The sequence below is a fragment of the Octodon degus genome, unplaced genomic scaffold, assembly GCF_000260255.1.
Source record: "Octodon degus isolate 3935 unplaced genomic scaffold, OctDeg1.0 scaffold00058, whole genome shotgun sequence".
Classification (NCBI taxonomy): Eukaryota; Metazoa; Chordata; class Mammalia; order Rodentia; family Octodontidae; genus Octodon; species Octodon degus.
Genome location: NW_004524634.1, coordinates 113,021 through 135,755, shown reverse-complemented (window position 1 = coordinate 135,755; position 22,735 = coordinate 113,021). Strand labels below are relative to the sequence as shown.

At 37.7% G+C, this 22,735-nt stretch overlaps 1 protein-coding gene across 1 annotated transcript in view; it reads right to left on the bottom strand.

The window, feature by feature from the left end:
* Positions 1-22,735, bottom strand: part of Antxr1 (anthrax toxin receptor 1) — a 236,553-nt gene that overhangs the window by 179,746 nt on the left and 34,072 nt on the right. Inside the window, exons 2-3 of the mRNA XM_004634035.3 lie at positions 20,863-20,934; positions 17,321-17,392 (exon numbers count right to left, since the gene is read on the bottom strand). Coding sequence (XP_004634092.1) covers positions 17,321-17,392; positions 20,863-20,934 — 144 coding nt within the window. The remainder of the gene's footprint in view (positions 1-17,320; positions 17,393-20,862; positions 20,935-22,735) is intronic.

Here is a 22,735-nt window from a genome sequence, read left to right as displayed (position 1 = left end):
TCTCTCTCTCTCTCTCTCTCTCTCTCTCTCTCCCTCCCCCTCTTTCCTTTATTTTTTTTCCTTTTTGTGGTACCAGAGATTGAACTCAGAACCCTGCACTTACCAGTCAGGTGCTTTACTGAGCTATCTCCCTGGCCCCAATGTTTTCTTTATATTTGCTCTTCTCAGAGGTCTCCATGAGTCTGTGTGTGAAATTTCATGTATGTTTGGTATTCTGCTTGCACATATATTGATTAGACTACTTGATATTATCACACAAGTCACAGGGCCTTGTTCATTTCGTCCTCTCATCTTCCAACCTTTTCCCTTCCTCTCTTTCAGTTTGGATAATTTCTATTCACTTGTTTATAAATTCCTTATCTTTTTGCTGAGGTATCCGATCTCATTTTCATATCCACCTTATGAACTTTTTATTTCAGATGTTATATTTTTCACTTTCACAATTTTTGCTTGGTATTTTTGAGTTTTTTATACTGTCTTCCCCCTTATAATTACCACTGTATTCACCCTTTCTTGTAAATTATTATGATTTTTTTATATTTTAGGGAAGTGCCTGCAGGGTGTTCAGGGTCTCACTACTAGATTGGACTCAGTGATCTACCTGTTTACAGCCTCCCAAGAGCTGGGATTAGGGGGGTATACCACCACACCCAGTCTCAATTGCTGTCTGTGTGCCCTGGGGGTGGGGCTAGCACGGCAGGCCTGGAGATAAAACCCCTGGCCCTTGAGTCTGCTTGCAGGTGCTTTAATCTTCTGAGCTATTTGGCTGGCCCTCTTGTAAATTATTTATATATTTATAATCAGTGATTGAAAGTCCCTGCCTAATTCCAAAATTAAGCAATCTGTATTTTCCTTCTATTCCTGTATTTTTCTTTATTATGAGTCATATTTCCTTGGTGTTTCCCATATTTCCTAATCTTTTAGTTGTGTTTTGTACACTGTGTATAAAAAAGGGAGTAGGTATAATACTGATGTAACGTGCTTACTCATGGCAGAGTGTAGGCCTTTCATTCCGTGTGAGCTGGGTGCGAAGCTGCTCGTTTAGGATCCTCCTTGAGTTAGACTGTGCCTGGGATGGGCAACAGTTTTAATTAGAATATCCTCCCTGTTATTAGCCTAACTCCAGGCCTTCTGCTCTTCCCTGCTTTTGTGATCTTTTCAGTATTTGAGTGAGGAGGGGATTAGGGGCAGCTTCAGATGTTTTTGCCTGACCTTTGCATTCCACTCTGGGGGATTCTAGAATCCAAGCAGTACAGGAATCCACATGACTATGTGATTTCCACTTTTCAGTCACTATTTTACTGTTATTTTCTTGGAACAAATGCAGATGTGAATGTATGTGGAAGGGGACTGTGAGACTGAAATTTCCTTTTTCATTTCAGATCTTAACCCAGCCCTCACACACACATTTTTGTCTAGGTTTCACTGAATTGTCTTCATTCCTGCAAATGTCTGTCCAGAGCAGACCAACTCTTCCAACTGCCCATACCCAGAGTAGGCATCCAACCTCAGGCATGGAAGCTTTAGCAGATTTCTGATGAGCTATAAAAGGCTTGTTTCCCTGTAATTCCATTCATCAGTGCTTCCTGTATCTCTGCCAGCCTCATGGAAACATATGAATTTTATTTTCTGTTGGCTCTTCTGGTTGACTATGGAAATGAAGGTTTTTCACATCCCTCTATATTCTTAACAAGAAGCAGATAAACCATACAGGTTATTTCTAAATATCGGTGACTACAGTTAAGAAGAAAAATACCAGGGGCTGATTACTTGTATATATGTGTGCTCTAATACTTCTCATCCTAAGGAGAATGTCCTCTTGGACCTGACAATTTCCTCTAGTTATTGGCCTATTTATTTGCTTCTTTCTTCATAATACACATCTGTATTATTTATTTATTAATGTATTTGGTACAGGGCCTCACTACACAGCTCAGATTTGTAGTGCTCCTTCTGTTTTTAGCCTCCCCAATGCTGGGATTACAGATGTACACCACCACATCTGGACTTGGTGGCCGGCTCAGCATGCCCAAGGGTGGGGCCAAAGTGGCACATAGTGCTGGGGATCAAACCCCAGTTCCTGTATTTACTTAAGCAAGTGCTTAGTCCACTGAGCTATCTCACCGGCACCATAATACACTTCTTAAAATGTGCTTCCTTTTTCCCCTTTCTTTTCTGATGGGATCTTTCTTCTAATGTTCAGTGAAGTTAGGCTGTATTTGTGTTTTCTCCCTATTGTTACATCATTTGCCACTCCTCCTCCTCTCTTCATGTGTAATGATTCTTTGATTCTATACATTTCTTGGTTTCCTTAATGATGGGCACTGTGCCTTTGTTTTAGGTTTTCCTGGCTTGGATGCTGCCTTAAGAAGAAAGAGGCAAAATATTTTTTTCTCATTTTAAAATTGAGAGTCCTTAATTATTCTGCTCTGACTTTTGTCCCCATAACACTGCTAACACTTCTCTTGTTAACGTCCCCATGTTGCTGACTCAGTTCACGTCTCTGGTTTTCACTCACCCTTTTGCAACATGACACAGGTGGTTCTTTCATCATTTAAACATATTTTCTTTTTTGATTTCCATTGCATTCTACTGTCTCCTACTTCATGAGTTGCTCTTCCTCTGACATCTTTCTTTTCTTTCTTTATCATTTTTTTTTTTTGGTTGGGCATTGGGGACTGAATCCAGGGCCTCCACACTGACCTACATCCCCTAGACCTTTATTTTAACTTTGCTAAGTTACTAAAGTAGCCAGGCTGGGCTTGATCCTCTTTTTTCCACCTCACAGAGACCTGGGGTTACAGGTGTGGACCACCATGCCCAGATTTTTCCTCATATTTCTGTTTAAGATTTACTTTCTTCCCTAGAATTTAAGCATGTTCCAGAACTCAGCAAATTCCACATTTTGCCTCCTACACTGTTTCATAAAGTAAACTCATTCTTCCCATTGCTTCAGTGCCAATATCCATTCAAAATAGCATGGACTTTGGTGGAAGACTTCGGTGACTGAATTCCAGTTCTATGATTTCTAAGCCAAGGAAGCTAGCCTCCTTGAACTTCAGTTTTCTCAAATGAGCAATGAAAGTGTGAGACTCTGAGATCTATCAAGGCCTTTTAGCTCAGAGCAATACAGCTGCCTTTCCATGGGCACCAAAGAAGGTGAGAAGAAACAGATTCTGTGCACATAGGAGGAAGTGTTACCTGTAACATTTTATTTCTCAAGCTTTCTGGTGTCTAATGGTATTCACTATCATTATAAACTTTTGTTATACTTCAGATATTTAATAATTTAAAAAAAACTCATTGAAGTGAGGAACAAGTGAAGAACCTGGAGATTGTAGTGAAGTACTCACGGCCTATCCAAGGTAGTGCTGAGTCCAGAGCTAAATAGATCACCCATCAGGGTGGTATTAAGAGTCATGGAACACACATGAGCATCATTGCCTGATATTGACCAATACTGAGATTGCTTTGTTGGACCACAGACAATTTCTATAGTTTCAGAACTATCATTGGCTATGAGAACCCAATAATTCATTGCTTCTGTTGATCACTTCTGAAATTTGCCTTGCCTGCCTTTAGCCAGGCAAAAGAAGTGTTTTTGATTGTTGCTCTATTAATTTGTATCCATTATGTATTTGTATTTTCCACAAGAGAGATTGTAAGAGAGTAAATGAGTAGCACTTCTTGAATATCTATGGTGTATTTGGCTTTCTGTTAGGCACTTTCCATATATTAATTTACAAATACCTCATATCAACACTGTATGGTGGTCACTATCATCTTTATTGCCCACATGAGAAAACAAAGTTATAGAAGTGAAGTAATATGTGCTTGGTGGTAGAATCCAGATGGGAACCCAGGCTGGGCCTTACCACAAAGTCTACATGGCCTCTGTTGTGTTGATGGTACTCAAACATGGTATGTAACCGCATACAAACACACATGAGGCATATTGCATTCTTTTCTGAAGCATCAGTTATACTCCTGCATTTGAGAAAGCACTCAATGTGACATTTACACAAAATCAAACATTGCATATTATGGAATTGAATGAGTATTATACAATATATGGATAAAAAAATAAAAAAAACTTCTCGTCTTCACTGAGCTACATCAAAAGATGACCTAGGGCACCAGAAATTCACATTTAATTTTTATTACTAACCAAGGCAATCCAGGGGCAGAGTTTGAGAAATAGTAGGCTACAACTACCTACACAAATTGGTGTGTTCACAAATCTGCTGAAGTGGGCTCTTGTTACCATGACTGTGATTTCATCTTGCTAGAGCCACTAGATAAATAAAACAATAACTTTTTACCTGACCTCATGATAGTCTATCTATGACTCCTCTGTACAGTGATAGAGTGAGAAAACTAAAAACTTTGCTGAAGAACATTGGCCAACGAGAGCTGTAGAGTCACTTTCACAATTAACTGTGGTATATGCTGGGATGATTTGAGGTAGGATTTGTATGGAAGAACTTTGGTTGACTTGCTAGCTATTTATCCAAACTAACAACCACCACTACAGTAGTAACAAATACTTACTGAATGCTTATTATATAATTGCACTATAATTTTTTTCTAGCAGTTCCATGGGCAGGGATATGGCTACATTATGTTGTGGATAACAAAAATGGAAGCACAGAGACAGGAAAATTTGTGGATTGAGTCCACGTGCTGTTTGTTACATTTCAATCAATAGGACAAGAGAACACATAAATGTCCTACTCCTTCAACATTTCTTTCAATTTTGCTATCAAGTATTCTCACAACTAAATGAACAGTACCACAAAATGGAATGAATACATGTCCTTTCAAGCACTAAATATCTGAACATTCTTCTTTCTCCCCTGTTTTTAAATTTAGAAAAGGCTTTTAGAACTACGTCTCTTGGTAATGGCAGCCTATAATCATTCTGCTCCAGGAATCAAATGATGTGTCCAGAATATGTCATTTTCCCCTGTGACACTAATGGCAAAACCACACTCTCAACCAAACTGAAAGATGACTGAGGAGGATAGAGAAATGTGGTCTCTTGGTTTCCACTCGGCACTCTGAGCCAAGCATTCTTGGCTCTCACTCCAGCTCCTTAAGCAATACGGAAGATGCAGAACTTCTTAACCCATCTGTGGAGCGCGGGTGCTACCTCTTTACCTCTTTGTGAGGAATGCTTCCAAGCTCCAGCTTGCAAGGCCATGGAGATGAAAGGTTTGGAAGGGGTAACCTCTTTTAGTAACCTCTTTTCTTGAAGAATCAAACAGCTTGTAGGTGGTAGATTGCGTTTTTTTCTTTAAATAAATTTACTGCTCTGCATAATAATAAAATTGTGGTGAATCCACTAATGTAATAATTAAAACATGGATTTAGGGACCATGCTTCTTAGGTATGCATCCAGGCTCCTTCACTTGTACACCAGAGTGGAGTTGAGCTTTGTCTGCCTCTGTATCTCTATTGATAATAATACATGTAATAAATAATGCAATACTCATAACAGCCTTATCGGGTGAATGCTATTATTTTCCCTTGTATAGATCAGGAAGGTATTGGCACATAATACTCCCTTGATAAAAGGTTATGCATGGATATACACACACATGTATATACATGTACATATGCTATATATAGTGCTAGCTTCTGTTTAAATAGTTCACAGATAAGAAGCAACAGACAGCAGCATGTATACAGTAGAATGTTGCATATGATAATGGAAAAACATCACTAGATTTAAACTTCTTAATTCTGCGAATTTAGAAAAAAACCTTTTGACTCTGAGTAGCATGAACAAATTTGAACAAATAATTTAATCTTTCTGGAAAGCATTATCCTCAGAAGTAAAATGAGGTCAGTGGGTTGGATAAAGTATAATAATTCTTTGACCCACAGTTATTTTGTTATGGTTTGTTTTTTAATCTTGAAAAGTGCAGAAGAAAGGTAAAATTTCCAGTTAGTAACAGAGATTTTGGTCCACCCATTTCAACTTTCACTTCCCTTTCCAAATTTTGGTAGATAAAATTAGACTAGTATAATAGAGAAACTACTTTTTCTCTGCTGGAAAATAGGCAAGAATGTCATATTCAACAGAGAAACTTAAAGTTCCTGCACAAAACAGAGCTGCTCAGACCAGAGCAAGGGAAGCACACACTCTTCCTAGGATTCCAGGTCATGAGGAGAATAAAGCCTGTGTAGATGGGGGAAGGAATTCTTTTTGTGTGTTGGTTTTTATTGATGTTGTTTTTGTTTTATCTTGTTATTTGAGACAGGGTCTTGCTATGCAGTTTAGGCTGACCTTGAACTTGTGGATATGCCTGCCTCAGGCTCCCAAGTTTTGGGATTGCAGGCATGTACCACCCTGCCCCGCTATGGGGGAAGGAATTGTTAACACAGTGACTCCACCATGAGCCCTGACCATCTTCCATTGCCTTCTGCTTCCTCCTTACTTTGGAAGGACTGCTGGGTCTGTAATAAGAGTTTATACTACCTTCAAGTTTCCCCAGTTTTTTTCTGTCTTCTCTTCTTCTCTTGTCTCCTTTAATGGTGCTGGGGCTCAAACACAGAATCTTCTGCATGCTAAGCAAGCACTCTAGTATCAAGCTAAGGCCGCACCTTCCAGACCCTGTACCTATTTTCTTTCACTTGAGATCTTAACATTTCCAACAAGAAAAAGAACTCACCTCAAACCCTAGTACTAAAAAACCTAGTTAGTTGATTTTTTTATTAAATCACTATACCAATGAAAAGTCTCAGCAAATAGGAAGCAAAGGACCAATTTTAGAAATCTGAGAAAACTTCCTTATTGAAATAAACTCATATGAGAAACAGAGAGATACATATAACAAATTCTAATTTATGTTTATCAGGAAGAAAGTTCATCTCTAAAATAACATAATGAAATCATACAAAAAGATTTAGGAGTAGAAATACTACTATAGAAATAAAATATGTGGCCATTTAAGAACTTTGGCGGTCCCTGGGCACCTTGTGGGACTCTGGTAAGCTCTGACTTTCTTTAGTCCCCAGAGTGCAGGCATGGAGCTTCTGCTGGTGCCGGTCCAAACTTTTATAAGAACTTAGAAGAACTCTGAGTGGCCTGTGGCATGCAGGAGAGCTGTGATCTCTCGGCCCAGTGCATGCAGGTGTGGAACTTTCCTGGAGCCATTTAAGAACTTTGGTGAACTCTGGGCAGCCTGAGGGACTCTGTCTGAGTGAGTCAAAAGTGCAAAATTCAGGAGCAGAAGGCAATCTTGATGCTCTAACTCACTCAGAACAAATCCAGGAGATAATGACAGACAAGAACTTGGAAAGCACACACCTGAAATCTCTGAAATGATAGCAACTAAAGTAAAAAAACAAAAAACAAAAAACAAGTCCATCAAGCTATAGAAGAACTAAGATCAAACATAATCTCTCAGGTCCAAAAAGAAAGGAAAGCAATTGAGAAAGAATTGCTCAGCACAATTAGAATGCATGAAAAAGACTCAAACAGATATCCAGGAAGCTAAGAACTCCATTGAAAGCTGGCAAAGCTGCTTGAATGAAATAAAAATTGTTACTATAAAAAGCAATGGAAGTAGTAAAAAGCAAGTTGAGCGTTTTAAAGACAAGAAAAAAAAATCAACTTGAACTGGTTATTTATAAGACTTGATTGAAATATATCCCCTAAACTTAAAGATAAATAATAAAGAAATTAAAGATTATATCTAGAATATAAAGAGAATATAAAAGATACAAATTAAAACCTACTGAACATATAAAACTGTAGTAATAAAAATAATAGTAGGGGGCTGGGGAGATAGCTCAGTGGAATAAGCACTTGCTTGGCAAGCTCAAGGACCTGAGTTCAATCCCTGGTTCCACCAAAAAAAAAATAATAATAGTAGGAAAATGTTTAAACTGAAGAAGTTAAAGTGATCTAATAGACTGACTTAAGTACAATACAAAGTTAGTGAAAAACTCACATCTATATATAGTCTATCAACATTTTCAAAAATATCTAAGTTGAAGAAAGAAGTTCTCCAAGCATCTAAGAGGAGAAACCAAGCTACAAACAGAAGAAGGAGATACTAAGTTGGTGATTCTCATTTCTCTAATACATGCAAGCTGACACTATGTCACTGTCTTTAGAAAATCTGGAAAGAAACATTGCCTAGCTATAAGAATTTCAAATTCAATTAAAATATTATCCCAAGGGCCAGCAAGATAGCTCAGTGGACTAAGTGCATGCTTAGGCAAGCGCAGGGACTAGGGTTTGATCCCCGGTACCACAGTCCACGCTGGCCTCGCCCCCGGGCACACTGAGCCTCCCACTGAGACCGGGCGTGATGGTACATGTCTGTAATGCCAGCACTGGGGAGGCTGAAAACAGGAGGACCACTATGTCTGGGTTGCCGAGTGAGAACCTGTACAAGTATATTTTTTTGAAAAAATCTACGGTATACTTCTACCAACAGATGTAAAAGAATTAAAATTATCTAAGCCACAATCTGAAAAAAGTCTATTAACTCTAGAAATTGAAAAAAAAAATTGCAAACAAAACTCACATAAAAATCATGAAACACCCTCCTAAATCATTCTTCATCAAGGATAAACTTAAAAATGATTTAAACATGACAACAAATGAGAACAGGCATATTCAAGAACCTTGACCACACTTAAATGAATTTATACCTATCTTAACTCTCTTCTTTTTACTAAGAAAAGACAAACATAAAGAATAAATTATCATCTCAACAAGCCAGGAGAAATGGTATGTAAGAAGCAGATGGAAGAAATTAATCATAGCAAAAGAATAAAGTGAGTCATTGAATTTTTAAAAGTACACTAAACAGAAGTGAGGAATAAATTAAATAAATCATTAGGTAATTAAGAAAAGTATTCAAACCAATAAAATATCTCATTTACCATGTGGGATGAGAAGTATCTCTCAAAAACCAATAGCTTCACCCCAAAGCAGCATTTCATAAACTTCTTTTAGGGTAGGGAAGTCATAGCCTACTTCAGATACAATGTACTTGTTCCTTCTATTGAAAACCTACTCACATGTACATTTTTTAAAGAACATTTTATTGTTTAATAGATGTCTATGGATTAAAACCTGAGTTGCTTGCTCTAGTAATCAATAGCAATTCATGTAAGAAAACAGAAAAATTGTATCACTCACAGTGGAAGAGAAAACTTTAAATTGCTTGAGAATAAAGTTAAACACTACATGAGATTTAGTTTAAGAATAAAATGTTACTAAGAGTCATAAAAGAAAAGTGGTATAGTCTTTACAAAATAGTACTATGTAGTAAAAATTCAATGTCATTGTTGCTGAGATTAATCCTTACTTTCTATATTCAAATTCAAATTGCAAGGATATTTTAGAATATAAAAAAATTATTTAAAATGTTCATGGTTGGAAAAATCCACTACAGATCAAGTAAGTTTTTGCCCAATATTAGAAATGAAAAAGAACTGGTTCTCCAGATGTTAAAACTAATTAAAACAGTATGGTCTGGGTAAAGACACAGACAGAAAAACAGAACTGAATAGTAACAAAACAGAAAACTCTGTAATGGACTCAAGTCTATCAAAACTTTTTAAGTGCTTTGTAAAGCGTTATTCCACAATGGGGGTGGAAAAACTGGCTATTTGGGGCAAAAGTTGAATGTTGGATAGCCTAAATCGTTTGATAATAACAATAAGCTTGTCTTCTGGATGGTTAACAACCTAAGTTTGCAGACCAAAATTAGAGAAAAAGGAGGGCTACAAGAAAAGCCAACATTTTGGCTCTAACCTTCTAATGTCAATTAAGACTCAGGACATATGAGAACTTGTACTGTAAGGTCATGTACCTCGGTAGTGTCCCAAATTTTCTGATCAAGAAGATTATGAGGCCAAAGAGGAAAGTGATCGATGACGTAGAGTGTGCCTAGGGAGAGTCACATGGGGAGAAGACAATCTCTCAGGCTTTCACAGAGAGCACATTGGCCAAGCAATGGCCGTGACTCATCCACAAGGCTGACACTGACAAAGGTTCTACAATCTGGGGTACAGGATCTCAGGATAAATCCTGAGGGGATTTCACTGACCTCAGACCAAAAAGCTACAACTCTTGTTGCATAGGTCCTGCTTTACCTTGGTCTTAACCATCCAGTAGAAAAGTATGAAGACGAAGTATAGGAAGTAAAGCCATGCTGTTATGTTGAGCTGTGGGGGACTCAGGTCAATAATTTCTGACATTGCCAGTTAAACAGTAGATCCAATGCTATTATGGGCTACTGGACTCTTTTAGAATATTTTGCTGAGTTTACACACCTATAATATTCAATAACGGAACTTAGAAAAAATGGGGTATACCGATGAATGTCCATTTTGTATCTGTGTATTCAAAGTGGTTAGGATAGATATATAGTTACATTCTCTTAATGAATAGAATGATTTGTTCTAATGGTGTTTGTAAATAGTATCTCAAGTCGGCATCTTGTACAGCAATTAACCACTAAGAAGAATATATGCAGTGTATTATTTGTTGAAACTGTACTTCCGATTTGATTTGAAACTGTCTCATTGCTATCTGTTTATCAATAAAATTTTGAAAAAAAAAGTTGAATGTTGCCCACATGCTTTATATTATAAATGAACTCTAGAAAACATAGTGATTTAAATTAAAAATTATGAATAAAGATAGTCATAAAAAGGATGCTACATATCCAATCATGATTATGAATAGGGTCACTAAATTTCTGAGAAATATATAGAACACAGAATTGAGATCTACAGGGGTCTACCCTAATAAGTATAACCAGAAATATAAACATGCTCCAAACTTGTAAAGTCAATTTTACAGTTATAATGGGTAAAAGAAAAATAGATGTCAGAAAAGCACCTGATTAAATTGAAGATGTATTCTTTTTTTTTATGTATTTGGTACAGGGTCTCACTGCGCAACTTGGACTCCTAGTGATCCTCCTGGTTTCAGCCTCCCCAGTGCTGAGATTGCGGGTGTGCACCACGATGCCCGGTCTTGGTGGTCTGCTCAGCGCACCTGGGGGGTGGAGCCAGCATAGCATGCGATGCCGGGAATTGACTCCCAGTCTCTGTGCTTGCCCAAGCGGGTGCTTAGTCTGTTGGCCTGAAGGTGTATTCGTGATTTTACTGAGTAGTTGGACTTGCTTGACATGATCTCATTTCCAAACAGTGAAACATTTGAAATATTTGTTAGTGCTAGGAACAAGACTACCTTTAAGTTTTCAGGGAATCATGTGTGAAAGCAACCAAAAGATACCACAAATGTTTACACATCAAATTTATTTCAGTAAAAGGTGCGTGGCAATTAATCCTCTCAAAAATACTTTCTCTTGCTTTGAACACACTTATCCTATGGCTCTCAATGTTCTCTGAAATAGTTCTGAAAGTCCTGTTTTGTGAGTGCCCTGACAAGTATGATTAAAAATATATGTTGAATGCTGCTGTCAAGAGCCATCCAATGGAAAGGCGGGCTTGTAAAACCATCACAAGTGTGAATATGTCCTCATCCACCTTTTTTACCAGATCAAGCACCCCGTGACTTCTGATTCTTCCTGAAATTCAAAAGAACCACTAAACATAATCATTGGCATCTGTTTAGGGCACTGAGGCAGCCACAACAGTGCAACTGAAAAATGATGGGATATATGTCCTTAAGTAAAGAGGAATATTTTGAGGGAAAATAATGGTAATATATTTTTTTTATTATTAATTTTATTGAGAAACAAATAGCAATGAGACAGTTTCAAAACAGGTTAGTAGGTCAGTTACAATAATTAATACATTGCATATTGTTGTTTTCATAGTAGTTATTCATAGTACAAGATGCAGGTATGATATCCTGTCCAAACACTGTTAGTACAAATCTTTCTTTTCATTGAATAAAGAGAAAGTAGCTGTATATCTATCCTAACTATTTTGTATATACAGATACAAAATAGTCCTTCATTTATATCCCCTTTTTTGTGTTTAGTTTTGTAAGAGATGGGTATTCTATTGCCATTTAAATACTGTAGGTACGTGAATTCAGCAAAATAACCCACTATAGTCCAGTAATCCATAATAATAGTGGGTTAGCCATAGGACTGGCAATGTCAGAAGTTGTTGACTTGAGCAACTTTTACAGCTCAGCATATTAATATGGCTTTACTTTTTTAAATAAATTCAAAAATTTAAACACAGACCATGTTTTTAAATCACAGCTGGTAGAAATTAGCACTAAATTATTTTATTCTGATAGTACTTAAGTTTACATTATACCCTCTGTCATGCTAATGAAATGACTTACAAAGTATTAGGATTTGTTAATTGTTTAAATTAATGCAGCTAAGAAATCGTGGAAGAGCATCATGATCCAATGAAGAGTTCATGAGCTGGAGCAACTTGGGAAGGCAGAAATCACAACACCAGTTCTGTTTTTCACTAGTCGATTTCAGTAAGTTATATAAACTCTCTGAACCTCAGCATCATTATTGGTAAAACTCGAGCAACACAGTCAAGAAAGTATGCTTGCTACTGTCTATGTCTCCAGCTGATCACAGCAAAGAAAAAAAAAAACTTTGGTTAAAATAAAAAAAAAGCAACCACAAGAAGATTTTTAAAAGTAAACAAAGCGGATGGATTAGGGGAGGACTGTTAAATTTGGAGAAATGATCCACACAGTCAAGGGTGAATTCTACATTTTCCCTCTCCTTTTTCTCTCAGGGTCTTAACCTGAGAGAGGGTCTTAATCACTTGGCAGAAGCTAAGATATCACCTAAAAGGAAATTTCCATTTGTAGATCTCTCTCTCTCTCTCTCTCTCTCTCTCTCTCTCTCTCTCTCTCTCTGCCTTTGCCTCAGGGTGGCCTCCCTGGAGAACTGTGGGGCAACAGTGTGAGTGATCATGATGCCAACAGAAACCCTATCGTTCTTACTACAGGACTTGGAAAGAGGGCTCCCACTGGTTAGATATGGGGGTATTTAGAGAGGAGAGAGCTAGAGGAGAAACCCTTCGTTCTATTTATGAAGCTGTGTAAGTCTCAGCACTTCCTTGGGCAACTTTGGACTCAGCACAAATCCGAAAGAGTTTAGCAAAGTTTTTGAAAACTGAGCTGACATTGAAACCACCACCCACAGAAGAGATAGACCTTGTGGTCTGAGTCCAAGCCAGGTGATACCTTGTTTAAGCAAACAAAGAAAAAGAAGTCAATATTTTCTCAGAGGGTTTGAACAAGATCCCCAACTAAAATATAAAATTCAAACATTTCAGGTTATACTCTGAAATCATTCAACATGCAAGTATCCAGAAAAGAATTCTCAAAAGAAAACAATTAAGATGCCAATCCAGAGATGTTGGGATTACAGGACAAGACTTTAAAGCAACCAAAACTATACTGCATAAAGTCAATGAAAACACACTTGAAATAAATATAAAGAGAAAATTTTAGTAGAGAAACAAAAACTTTATTTTTATTTAATTTTTTTAAAAAGTTATTTATTTATTTATTTATTTATTTGGTTCAGGATCTTGCTATACAGCTCAAACTCATAGTGGTCCTCCTGTCTCAGCCTCCCCAGGGCTAGGATTAAAGGTGTGTACCACCATGCCTGGTTTTGGTGGCTGACTCAGTGTGCTCTGGGTTCTGGGGTCTGCAACAGCATGTGGTACCAACCCGGGTCCTTATGCTTGCCAGGCTTGACAGGCAGGTGCTTAGACCACTGAGATAACTCCCAAGCCCAGAGAAATAAACACTTCTCTGGGAAGTGAACCAAGTGGAAATTTTAGAATTTAAAAATGAAACACTGGTAATAAAAAAATAAGTACATAGGCTGAGTAGCTGAAAGAGCATGACAGGAAAAAGTTAATGAGCTTAAACAGATCAGCAGAAATTTAAAGAAAAGGAGAAAGACTGAAAGAGAAATAAATAGAACTTCAGCAATGGGTTGAGATAAGATAAAAGGCCTACCATTTACATTGTTGGAGTATCAGAAAGAGGAGAAATACCTGGCACAGAAAAAATATTCAAAAAATAATGGCTGTAATCTCCCCAAATCTGGTAAAAACAAAACAAAACAAAAGAAACAAATAACAACAACCCCCCACAAGTTTATCAATCCAAGAAGCAAAGCAAAGCCAAAATTGGATAAACTTAAAACCATGCCCAGTCTTGTCATAACCAAACTTCTGAGAAACAACAATAAGAAATCTTAAAACCAGAGAAAAACACTACATTTCATATAAAACAAGGATTCAAATCATCACTTAGGTGTCATCATAAATCAGAGTAACAATGGTTATGAGACTTCCTCTTCCTGTTCCTCTTTTTGGTACTAGGAATCAAACTGAGAACCTTGTGTTTGCCAGGCAGGCACTGGGCTGCTGAGCTAATCCCCAGCTTTTGTACCATTATTTCCATTGTTCTTCCTTCACTACATCTTAACATGCTATATTTACCATTCTATTCCTTCAAATTTCCCACTTTTCCTTCGCATACTTGAGCCCAATAGTTAAATGCAAATACAACTTTGGTATTTTGTATTTATTCTGATTTATGAAAAATATTTTCATCTTGATGAAATGAATCATAGTTCATATCTTTTTTCATGTATTTAGGAGAGGGTCTACAGGGTCTACCTACACAGGTCAGACTTGTAGTGATTCTCCTGTTTTCAGCCTCCCAAGTCTTGGGATTACAGGCATGCATCACCACGCCCAGCCTCAATTGCCCTCAGCGTGCCCCGGGGGTGGGGCTGGCATGGCATGCTGGAGATGGAACCCTGGCTACTGTGCTGTGCCTAAGGAGGCACTTTAGTCCACTGTAGCCCAGAGCTATCTGGCTGGCCTATATAATTCATATCTTTTGAACAAGTGTTTTTGTTTTAAACTCTGTAAGTTTCCCAAAATATTGGATAGCTGTAAAAATGGATCATTTATTGTCTTATAGGGATATTCTGAATAGCAAATGAGATACAGAGAAAAATACAGATTATTAGGCCCAACTATAACACTGTAAATCATAAATCAGTGCTAACTTAGGGTACCTAAAAGCCTGATTCTTTTAATCCAATCTCCTGAGAAGGTACTGAAAGCCCACAGCTCTCCTATAGGATCATAAAGTTGGGGATATGGTTAGGACCAGCTGTCACCACATGAAACTCACAGTAAGTTGTTTGTGGCTGTTGTTTTATGTTCACTTGGCCTATATTAAATGACAACTCCTTAGAAATTTTAACCTCTGTCATCACTTGCACATGGGGAACTAACAGTAGTCCAGTTAAGGGACAAAAACACCAAATTCAAGTAGATCCCCATGATAAGTATTTTCAATAAGCATAACAAACCCAAATAGATTAGGAAGCCTAGGTATTTCGGATAGTGGTTAGAAATCCATTACTAGTCTATCCTCCCTATCTTCCCAAAGGCTGTGAGCAGTAAGACACAAATCTTCTACAAGCAACACAAAAGGTTGATCTTCTGGCTGAACTCTTGTATTTGCAGAAAGTAAAATCAGTATGAAGAACATGAGAGTATCCCAGGTTGTAGCAGAATGTGAAGACAGGTGAGATCTGATTTTGATTTTGAGCTGATAAGTACACATCCCCCTGCAAAGATGGCCAGCAGAATTATTACCTACTGCCCCCAGAATTATCAGTAATTCAAGTAGAAGAGGGATGAGGAAACACAGTAATTACAACTGATTTAATGCCCATTCAGGGTTCCCTATACCAGCCTTGTGTACTTTGATTCCTGGCAGGATCAACAGGTTTTCTCTGTTTCATTCTCCATCTCTGAATAAATGACATCCATATATAAAGACTGGATTATAAAGACTGAGCAAGATTAAGTCCTGCAGATGGCTGATGACACTTCCTCAGAGCTTCTCAAAATCCTTAGCCAATGTTAAGGGAAAAAAACACAAGCTTCTTGGATCTTAAGATTCTCCATTCAATGGAAAACTCAAAAGAATGAGGGGCCCAAGTCTAGTCTGAGTTTTATTTGGTGTCCTTAGGAAAGTGGTGTCCTAGTTTCTTCTTCTTTTAAAATAGAGTAAGAGACCCCTATTTTTAAATGTGATTTTTCATGCATCTCAATAATATGGATGCATTTTTTTTAGAATATGAGTTCATTTAGTGAAGAACAGAATTTGAAAACTTCTATTTGGTACAAAGTACTCTCTATTGTAGATGGGAAACAAAAGTATGGAAAAAATAGAAACTAGCTTAAGATTTATTGTTTTGAGCCAGCAAACCTTATACTACCCTGTTAATTCTATTTTCATTCCTATAAGAAGATTGTTATAGAATAAAGTCATCCTGGCCTCCCTATATTTGCTGCTACAGTCTGGATGTGGTTTGTGTGTGTTCTCCAAAGCTTCACATTTTGGAAACTTGATCCTCAGGGTGGCGATGTCGTGAAGTTGTGGCACTGTTAAGGAGCAGGCTCCAGTGGGAGGTAATTAGGTCATGAAAGGTGCTACCCCTGAAAGATAGTACAGAAACTCTTGAGGATCAAGGTTGGCTCTTGTGTTACTAACAGAGTGAGTCTCACCCCTGAATCTTTCTGGCCTCTGGTCTCATCATATGATCTTTCCTTGTAACACACACTCCCTCTATGATGTCGTCTGTCAGTAATCCCACACATCTTCTCAGTGTTTTCCCCCTGTAGACCATATTGCTTTTAAAAAACCTGTTCAGTGGCATTAATGCAGGAAAAATGTTTTCTCCTCTCCCAGTGTATCCTCCTAACTACAACTAGATGATGTGCTTCTCTTATTGCTAGTCTTGTGGTAAAACCTCAAAGTGTATTTTTCCCCTAAGGCATATCTATTTGCTCCTTTTACATCAATAACATTTTTCCCATGCTTGAGTTAAATTTTCTTTTTTTTTGTGCTATCACAAGCCCTCCATTTCTATCCCTTCCATGGTAATTATATCAGATAGTATTTCAAACTCTTACCTGTCATGGTGTACTTAATGTATCTCTGAAAACTGAATCCACAAGCCGAACAATTCAAATTAAAGAAAGTACAGTCCCCTAAGAATTTGGTTTGGTAATATCTTGCTCCTATTTAGCAGACTGAGTCACCAATGAAACATAAGATTTATCTTAATGTGATCTAGTTATTTAAAAATTTTCACCAACATTGAGAAACTCTATCAAAAGTCACCAGAGTAATCTAGAAGGGCCCAGGTGCACAGTTCAAGAGTTCTGTTACAAGAAAGCTATAAGATTCACATGCCAAATTATTAGGGCACAAATCTCAGGGTGACCCAGCAAGAGATCAACTTTCTAATGAGAAGGATGGAGAGTATCAGAGTATCCTTACCTGTCTTCTGTTAGTTTCATTAAAGTTGTTCCTCTAGTAGAGAAGACAATAAAGGACATCCTTAGTTGCGGGCTGGAAAAGAAAAGAAGCTCTATTAGGGTGGATACAAAGGCTACATCATGACATTCTTTTCTGGGCCACCTAGCTGTTCTTCTCTGGGTAGCATGATTACCAGAACCAAGGACTTGCAAACCAGAAGGCTAGTGTTGTAGGCAGTCAGCCAGCTGCGGATTCCTAAGCTGTGACCCAAGGACCAGACCTACTGTGTCTTTTCTGGAGGCTGCCCCTGATTGGACACTGTTGATCCATAAATATGGATTAGAAATAAGCAAGATAAAATCCACTACTGCCTTAGGCTTTTTCTGCAGTGTGTCTTGAGAAGGGGGCTAGTCTGCAAGGTGTCTATGAAATTGGGAATCCTGATACACAAAGTTGGCAGTTTGTCCACAGTGGCCTAGAGGGTTTTGTAAGGAAGAGACTGTCTCCAATATGGCAGCTTGATGGCATTAGTCATTAACATCATACAGTGACTTCCCTTTTAATTTCTCTTTGGCTTTCCAAGGATGCTATCCTATAAAGAGAGAAGAGTTGACTGACTACAGAGTATCTATTTTGCTTGGTAGTTTTATGTTTATTCAGTGAATAAATTGGCACTGTTTTCATATGGTGTGCTCAGGAACACTGTTAATGTAAATTTCACACTCGCGGAGGCAGAATGTTTCTTAGTTGAGGACCCAACATGTATCTCACTCTACAAGTTCTCACTTCACAGCCAGGCTGGCAAGGCAGTGCTATCCTTTGGGACTTTCTCTGCATGAACAACAGATTCATCCACATAAACTGTGGCTTCACAAGGCAGTAACCTCCCACGCTTGATCAGGTTCCAAATCTTACAGCTCCTTCTTCCTAAGATGTTTCTCAAAACCCGAGTCACTTTTCCATAGTTTAGCTTGGGACCTTGACATCAGTCATCTCAATGTTGAGCTAGAAAGTATCAGCATCATTCCCTGCTCCAATTCATTCTTCACACTGCTTCCTGAATTATGTTCCTAAAATATAAATTAGATATATGGGTTATCTGCTATTAAATCTTTAATGGTTCCTATTGCTCCTAGAATATAGTCTACTTCTCTGGAAACTACAACATGGTGTTTAGTGTGTGGTAGGAGCCCAAATGCTACCTGGTGAAATGAATATTATTCTCCTGAAACAGACTTTGCACCAGATCCAAAATGTACAAGCAGATACTGTGAATAGGGAAGAAACTGATCAAAAGAAAAGAAAAACTGTGATGGGTGACAGTTATGCAAGGTTGGACAAACAATTGAATATTAATGCTTACTTTCAAGAAATCTTAATTTTTTCCTTGTCTTTAAAAAATTATTTTAAAGAGACTATAATAATTGATAAGACATTAGAAATGGTACACATTTAGGAGACCAAGATGAGAGGTATTCAAGCATGGATTTTGTATTACACATTGCTGTCCATGATGTAGTTGTTCAGATGGTAGATATTAGCATACGGAGTTAGTCAAGGTGAAAATTCTAAATATTAACTGCTATTTTAAAAAAAACTGATGGAAATTATTAGTACAATCATCTCAGCCATCCTGTATATATACTTGCATGTTTTACACCCTTCCTTTTTTCCTGTCTTTTTTCTTTTCTCTCATGTTCATTGTTTAATCCTTGAGTTCAGTTTCTTTCCATTTTACTATATCTATTATACCTTTCAGGTTTTATTTATTCTTTCAAGTTCTTACACTAGGGAGACAGTATAATATTTACACATGTGGGTCTGATTTATTTCGCTTATGAATATAGCCTCTAGTTTACTTATGAGTGTAGCCTTTAGTTTATCGGTAAGTGGGCCATGCATGACAGTAAAATCTTGGAGCCATGCTTGGAGGGCTCTGTAGCCAAGGAGTTCAGAGGAGACAGCCAAAAGAAAGTACCCTGTGGTCTGGACTAAACTGTTTCTCAGTTTCTTCATCAAGGAGATTGGTTTAAGTATCTCCATCATCTGACCCTGTCTTGTTTTGATTCTAAGATAATGAAGAGTCTGGCACTTGCTGAAGAGCTAGGAAGATGATATTGTGTACCCCACTCAGAGCCAGGTGCTGGTCTACTTGGTTTGCTTTGTGTTCTTTTTGTAATTCTCACAGGGAAATTTAGTGTTCATCTAAGGCAAGAAAATACTAAGGTTACACAGTGGAGCTTAGATTCAAACCCATATTTGTGTGACTTCAAAGTCTTTCCCAGTGGCTTTTCCAGCTTCAGAGAGACCAAAGACAAGAATAGCAAATGGAGATAGAGCAGAGACTGTCAAGTATCTGGAGGCAGATGTGTTTCATGTCACTCCAAAGGACCAATAGATAAGTGCAGGAAAGGACATTTTGACGAAAAGACTTTGTTGAAACTGAAATTGTCCAGCTGCTGGACTGTTTGTTGAAAAGGAAGCAATTCCTCATCAAAGTTGTTCAATGTGAGGTCTATGGATGCCTCCTTGGATAGATCTGGAAGCCGTTCCTTTCAAGTCTAAGTGTCAGTGTTTCCCTTTAACTATGGTTTACTATAACCAACATTCTTGTTTTTTCTTTCCCCTATGTATTTTTTTCTTTCTTCTTTCCTCTTGGCATCTGTTATCCCCAAACATCTGGGTTTATATAGTTCCTTGTTCCACTTTCAATAGGCACATGTTGATCAATGAATGAATTTAGGAGGAAGATATCTGTGATTACCCTGGGTTCAGAAGATAACCTGCACTCTGAGATGAAGAATCTCACCATACAGCTACTCATGCCAATTGAAAGGCTCTATGAATGACATGTAGAATAAAGTAGGGCTGTGTTGCTATTTACAGTGCTCAGGCCAATTTTATCAAAGACCTTGACCACTTGCATCAGGCATATCCATGAAAATTGTGTTATCTCCCTGAGTACATTGGAAGTTGTACTCAGGGAGAGTGATGTGACCTCCTTTCCTTTACTAGTTTGTGTCCTTACCTACTGCAGAGTGGAACCTGCAGGATTTCTGTACAGTGAATATGTTTGCATGTGCTTGGGAAAGGGGAGTTGAGGATACTCAGAGGACTATATTTGATATGATACCTAATAGCAACCATCACAATTTTCTCAGGACTAAGGAGTGTTCCCAGTACATGAGATTTTTCAATACTAAAACTGAGGAAGTTGAGGGCAAAATTTGAGATGAGTCAGTCAATCTATACCCTACACACTAGAAGTCCACTAGAAGGTGCCAGTTGTCCCTGTTTGATGAACTGCTCGGGAAAGAGTTTTCATGATTCTTTTACTAGAACATATTATTCATTTTACAATTAAGCCTGGCTTTTCCTGAAAATACTAATCCAAAGTTGTTTTAATATATGGCATAGATCAAAACAAAGTAACCAGTACCTCATCCAAGACTTAAGAGTCCACCTTTATGAAAAAGCATCTTCAAAGTGGTTAGAAGTTAGTAGAACAGCAAACACACACTGGTCATAGCCATGGTGGAGAACTACAGAGAAACTTTTCTTACCTGATGAATTTATGAGCCAGCTGTTCCACAAAGTAATAGATCTCATTCCAATGGTGCAGAACACTTCCAGATCTTAAAACAAAACAAAACAAATGTTGCTTAATTTAGGAGTTTATTTGACTTCACTTATATTATTTCCCTTCACATTTTTTTATTTTACATTTGACCTATCCATCAACCAGGCTCATCAACTGAAGGCTAGAAATTTTTGAAAATCTGTTTAGATTTTCCACTAAGGTTTAAAAAAATCTTATTAGAGGTCTCCCCTGAAGCCAAGTGCTCTACCTTCTCCACCACCAACCCAATTGCACACACCTATACTCTGACAAACAAAATGAGAAAAACACTGGGGATCAGATAGACTCGAAATTAGCACAGATAAAACAAAGATTAAACCATCCCCTCCAGTCCAATTTCATTTAAAATGTAGGTGTGAAATTCTTCAATTAAATGTTAGCAAAACTAATCCAGCAGGGGTCCAAAAGAAGAATAGTTAATTAATTGAGTTCATTTTAGGAAGAGTTAAACATTTAAGGGAATATAATTTGACTAGTGATACTAATAAACAAAGAAAAAAACCTATTGTGCTTTTCACTGTATTAAGGAAAATTCTCTTCCTGAGAGGAAAGCGTTCCTTAGAATGTATGGAACTACAGCAATGTATATTGGAAAAAAAGCTTTTTTACTGCCTAAAAAGAGTCTGATTGCTGTTTCAAGATACTATATCCTTTCACTTTCATTCAACTTTAAATATGTCCTATAGTGCTTGCTCTAGGTCTGTTGTGTAGAATCCAGCCTAACTTCTGCTATTCAAACTCACCCTCCAGTAGGTCTGATGCCTGTTCTCTTTAGTTCATGAGTCTATTTCAGTTGAGCTTGGAATTTCTGTTTGCCATTCTCAAAAGTATTGAGATTTGAGTTTGCTTCTTCTAATCTGACATTTTGTGCTGTAAACATTTTCTACTGGTTTCTGCCTTTTTTTTTAATGAATTCATTTGTAATTTTAGCCACAAGCTTAAAGAGTTAAGTATTGATGTTTTCCTTGTTTTAAACTATTAAACACAAAAGAAGAATCTGGGCAAAATATTCCATTTTATAGATACAGTATTTGCAAGAATTCTCACTGGTTTGAATATATTCTTTCTCTGTGAGAATTTTTCTCTATCCCATATCTAGACAAAATAAGTATTTCCTACTTGGACAAAGCAACATAGTATATGAAGGCCATACAATCAAAGGCTTCATACATAAGGATGTCTTATTTTTTCAAAGTTAATCTATCACTTTAACTCCAGCAAAAAAAAAAGTCTAGAATAATATTTTGTAAAACTTAAAAAACTAATTTTAAAAATAAAATGAAAATTAAAGTCTAAGACTAAACAAAACAATTCTTTTTTAAAAAAAATAAAAAAACAAGGCAAGAAGCCCCTGCCTTTCCAGCCTTCCTGCTGGAGTTTGCTGACTCCAGCTGCCCTTGCTCACCCTGAAGCCAACCAGAGAGACCTGGTCGGCTAGCTGTTGCCCCTCTAGCCTACCCTCTGGAGTTTGCTGATTCCAGCCATCTCTCCCTACCCTGAAGACCACTAGGGAGTTGTGACTACCACACAGACCTGCTGGAGCCTTTTTGAGCACTACCCTGTGCCAATCCACTATTGAAAGAGCCTTGCATGACTTCAGCCTGCATGCATTATCAGTTACTTCTTGAACTGTGGCTTGCTCCCCTCTTCTTAATGAGGAAGAAACCACATTGAATCCACACAGTAGCAGCCTTGGTGAGCCTACCCTGCTCTCCCACTCTCCTGAGAGCCTTGCTGGCCTGCACCCTGCCCATCTACCATCGCTGCAAAAAAAAAAAAAAAAAAAAAAAAAAAAA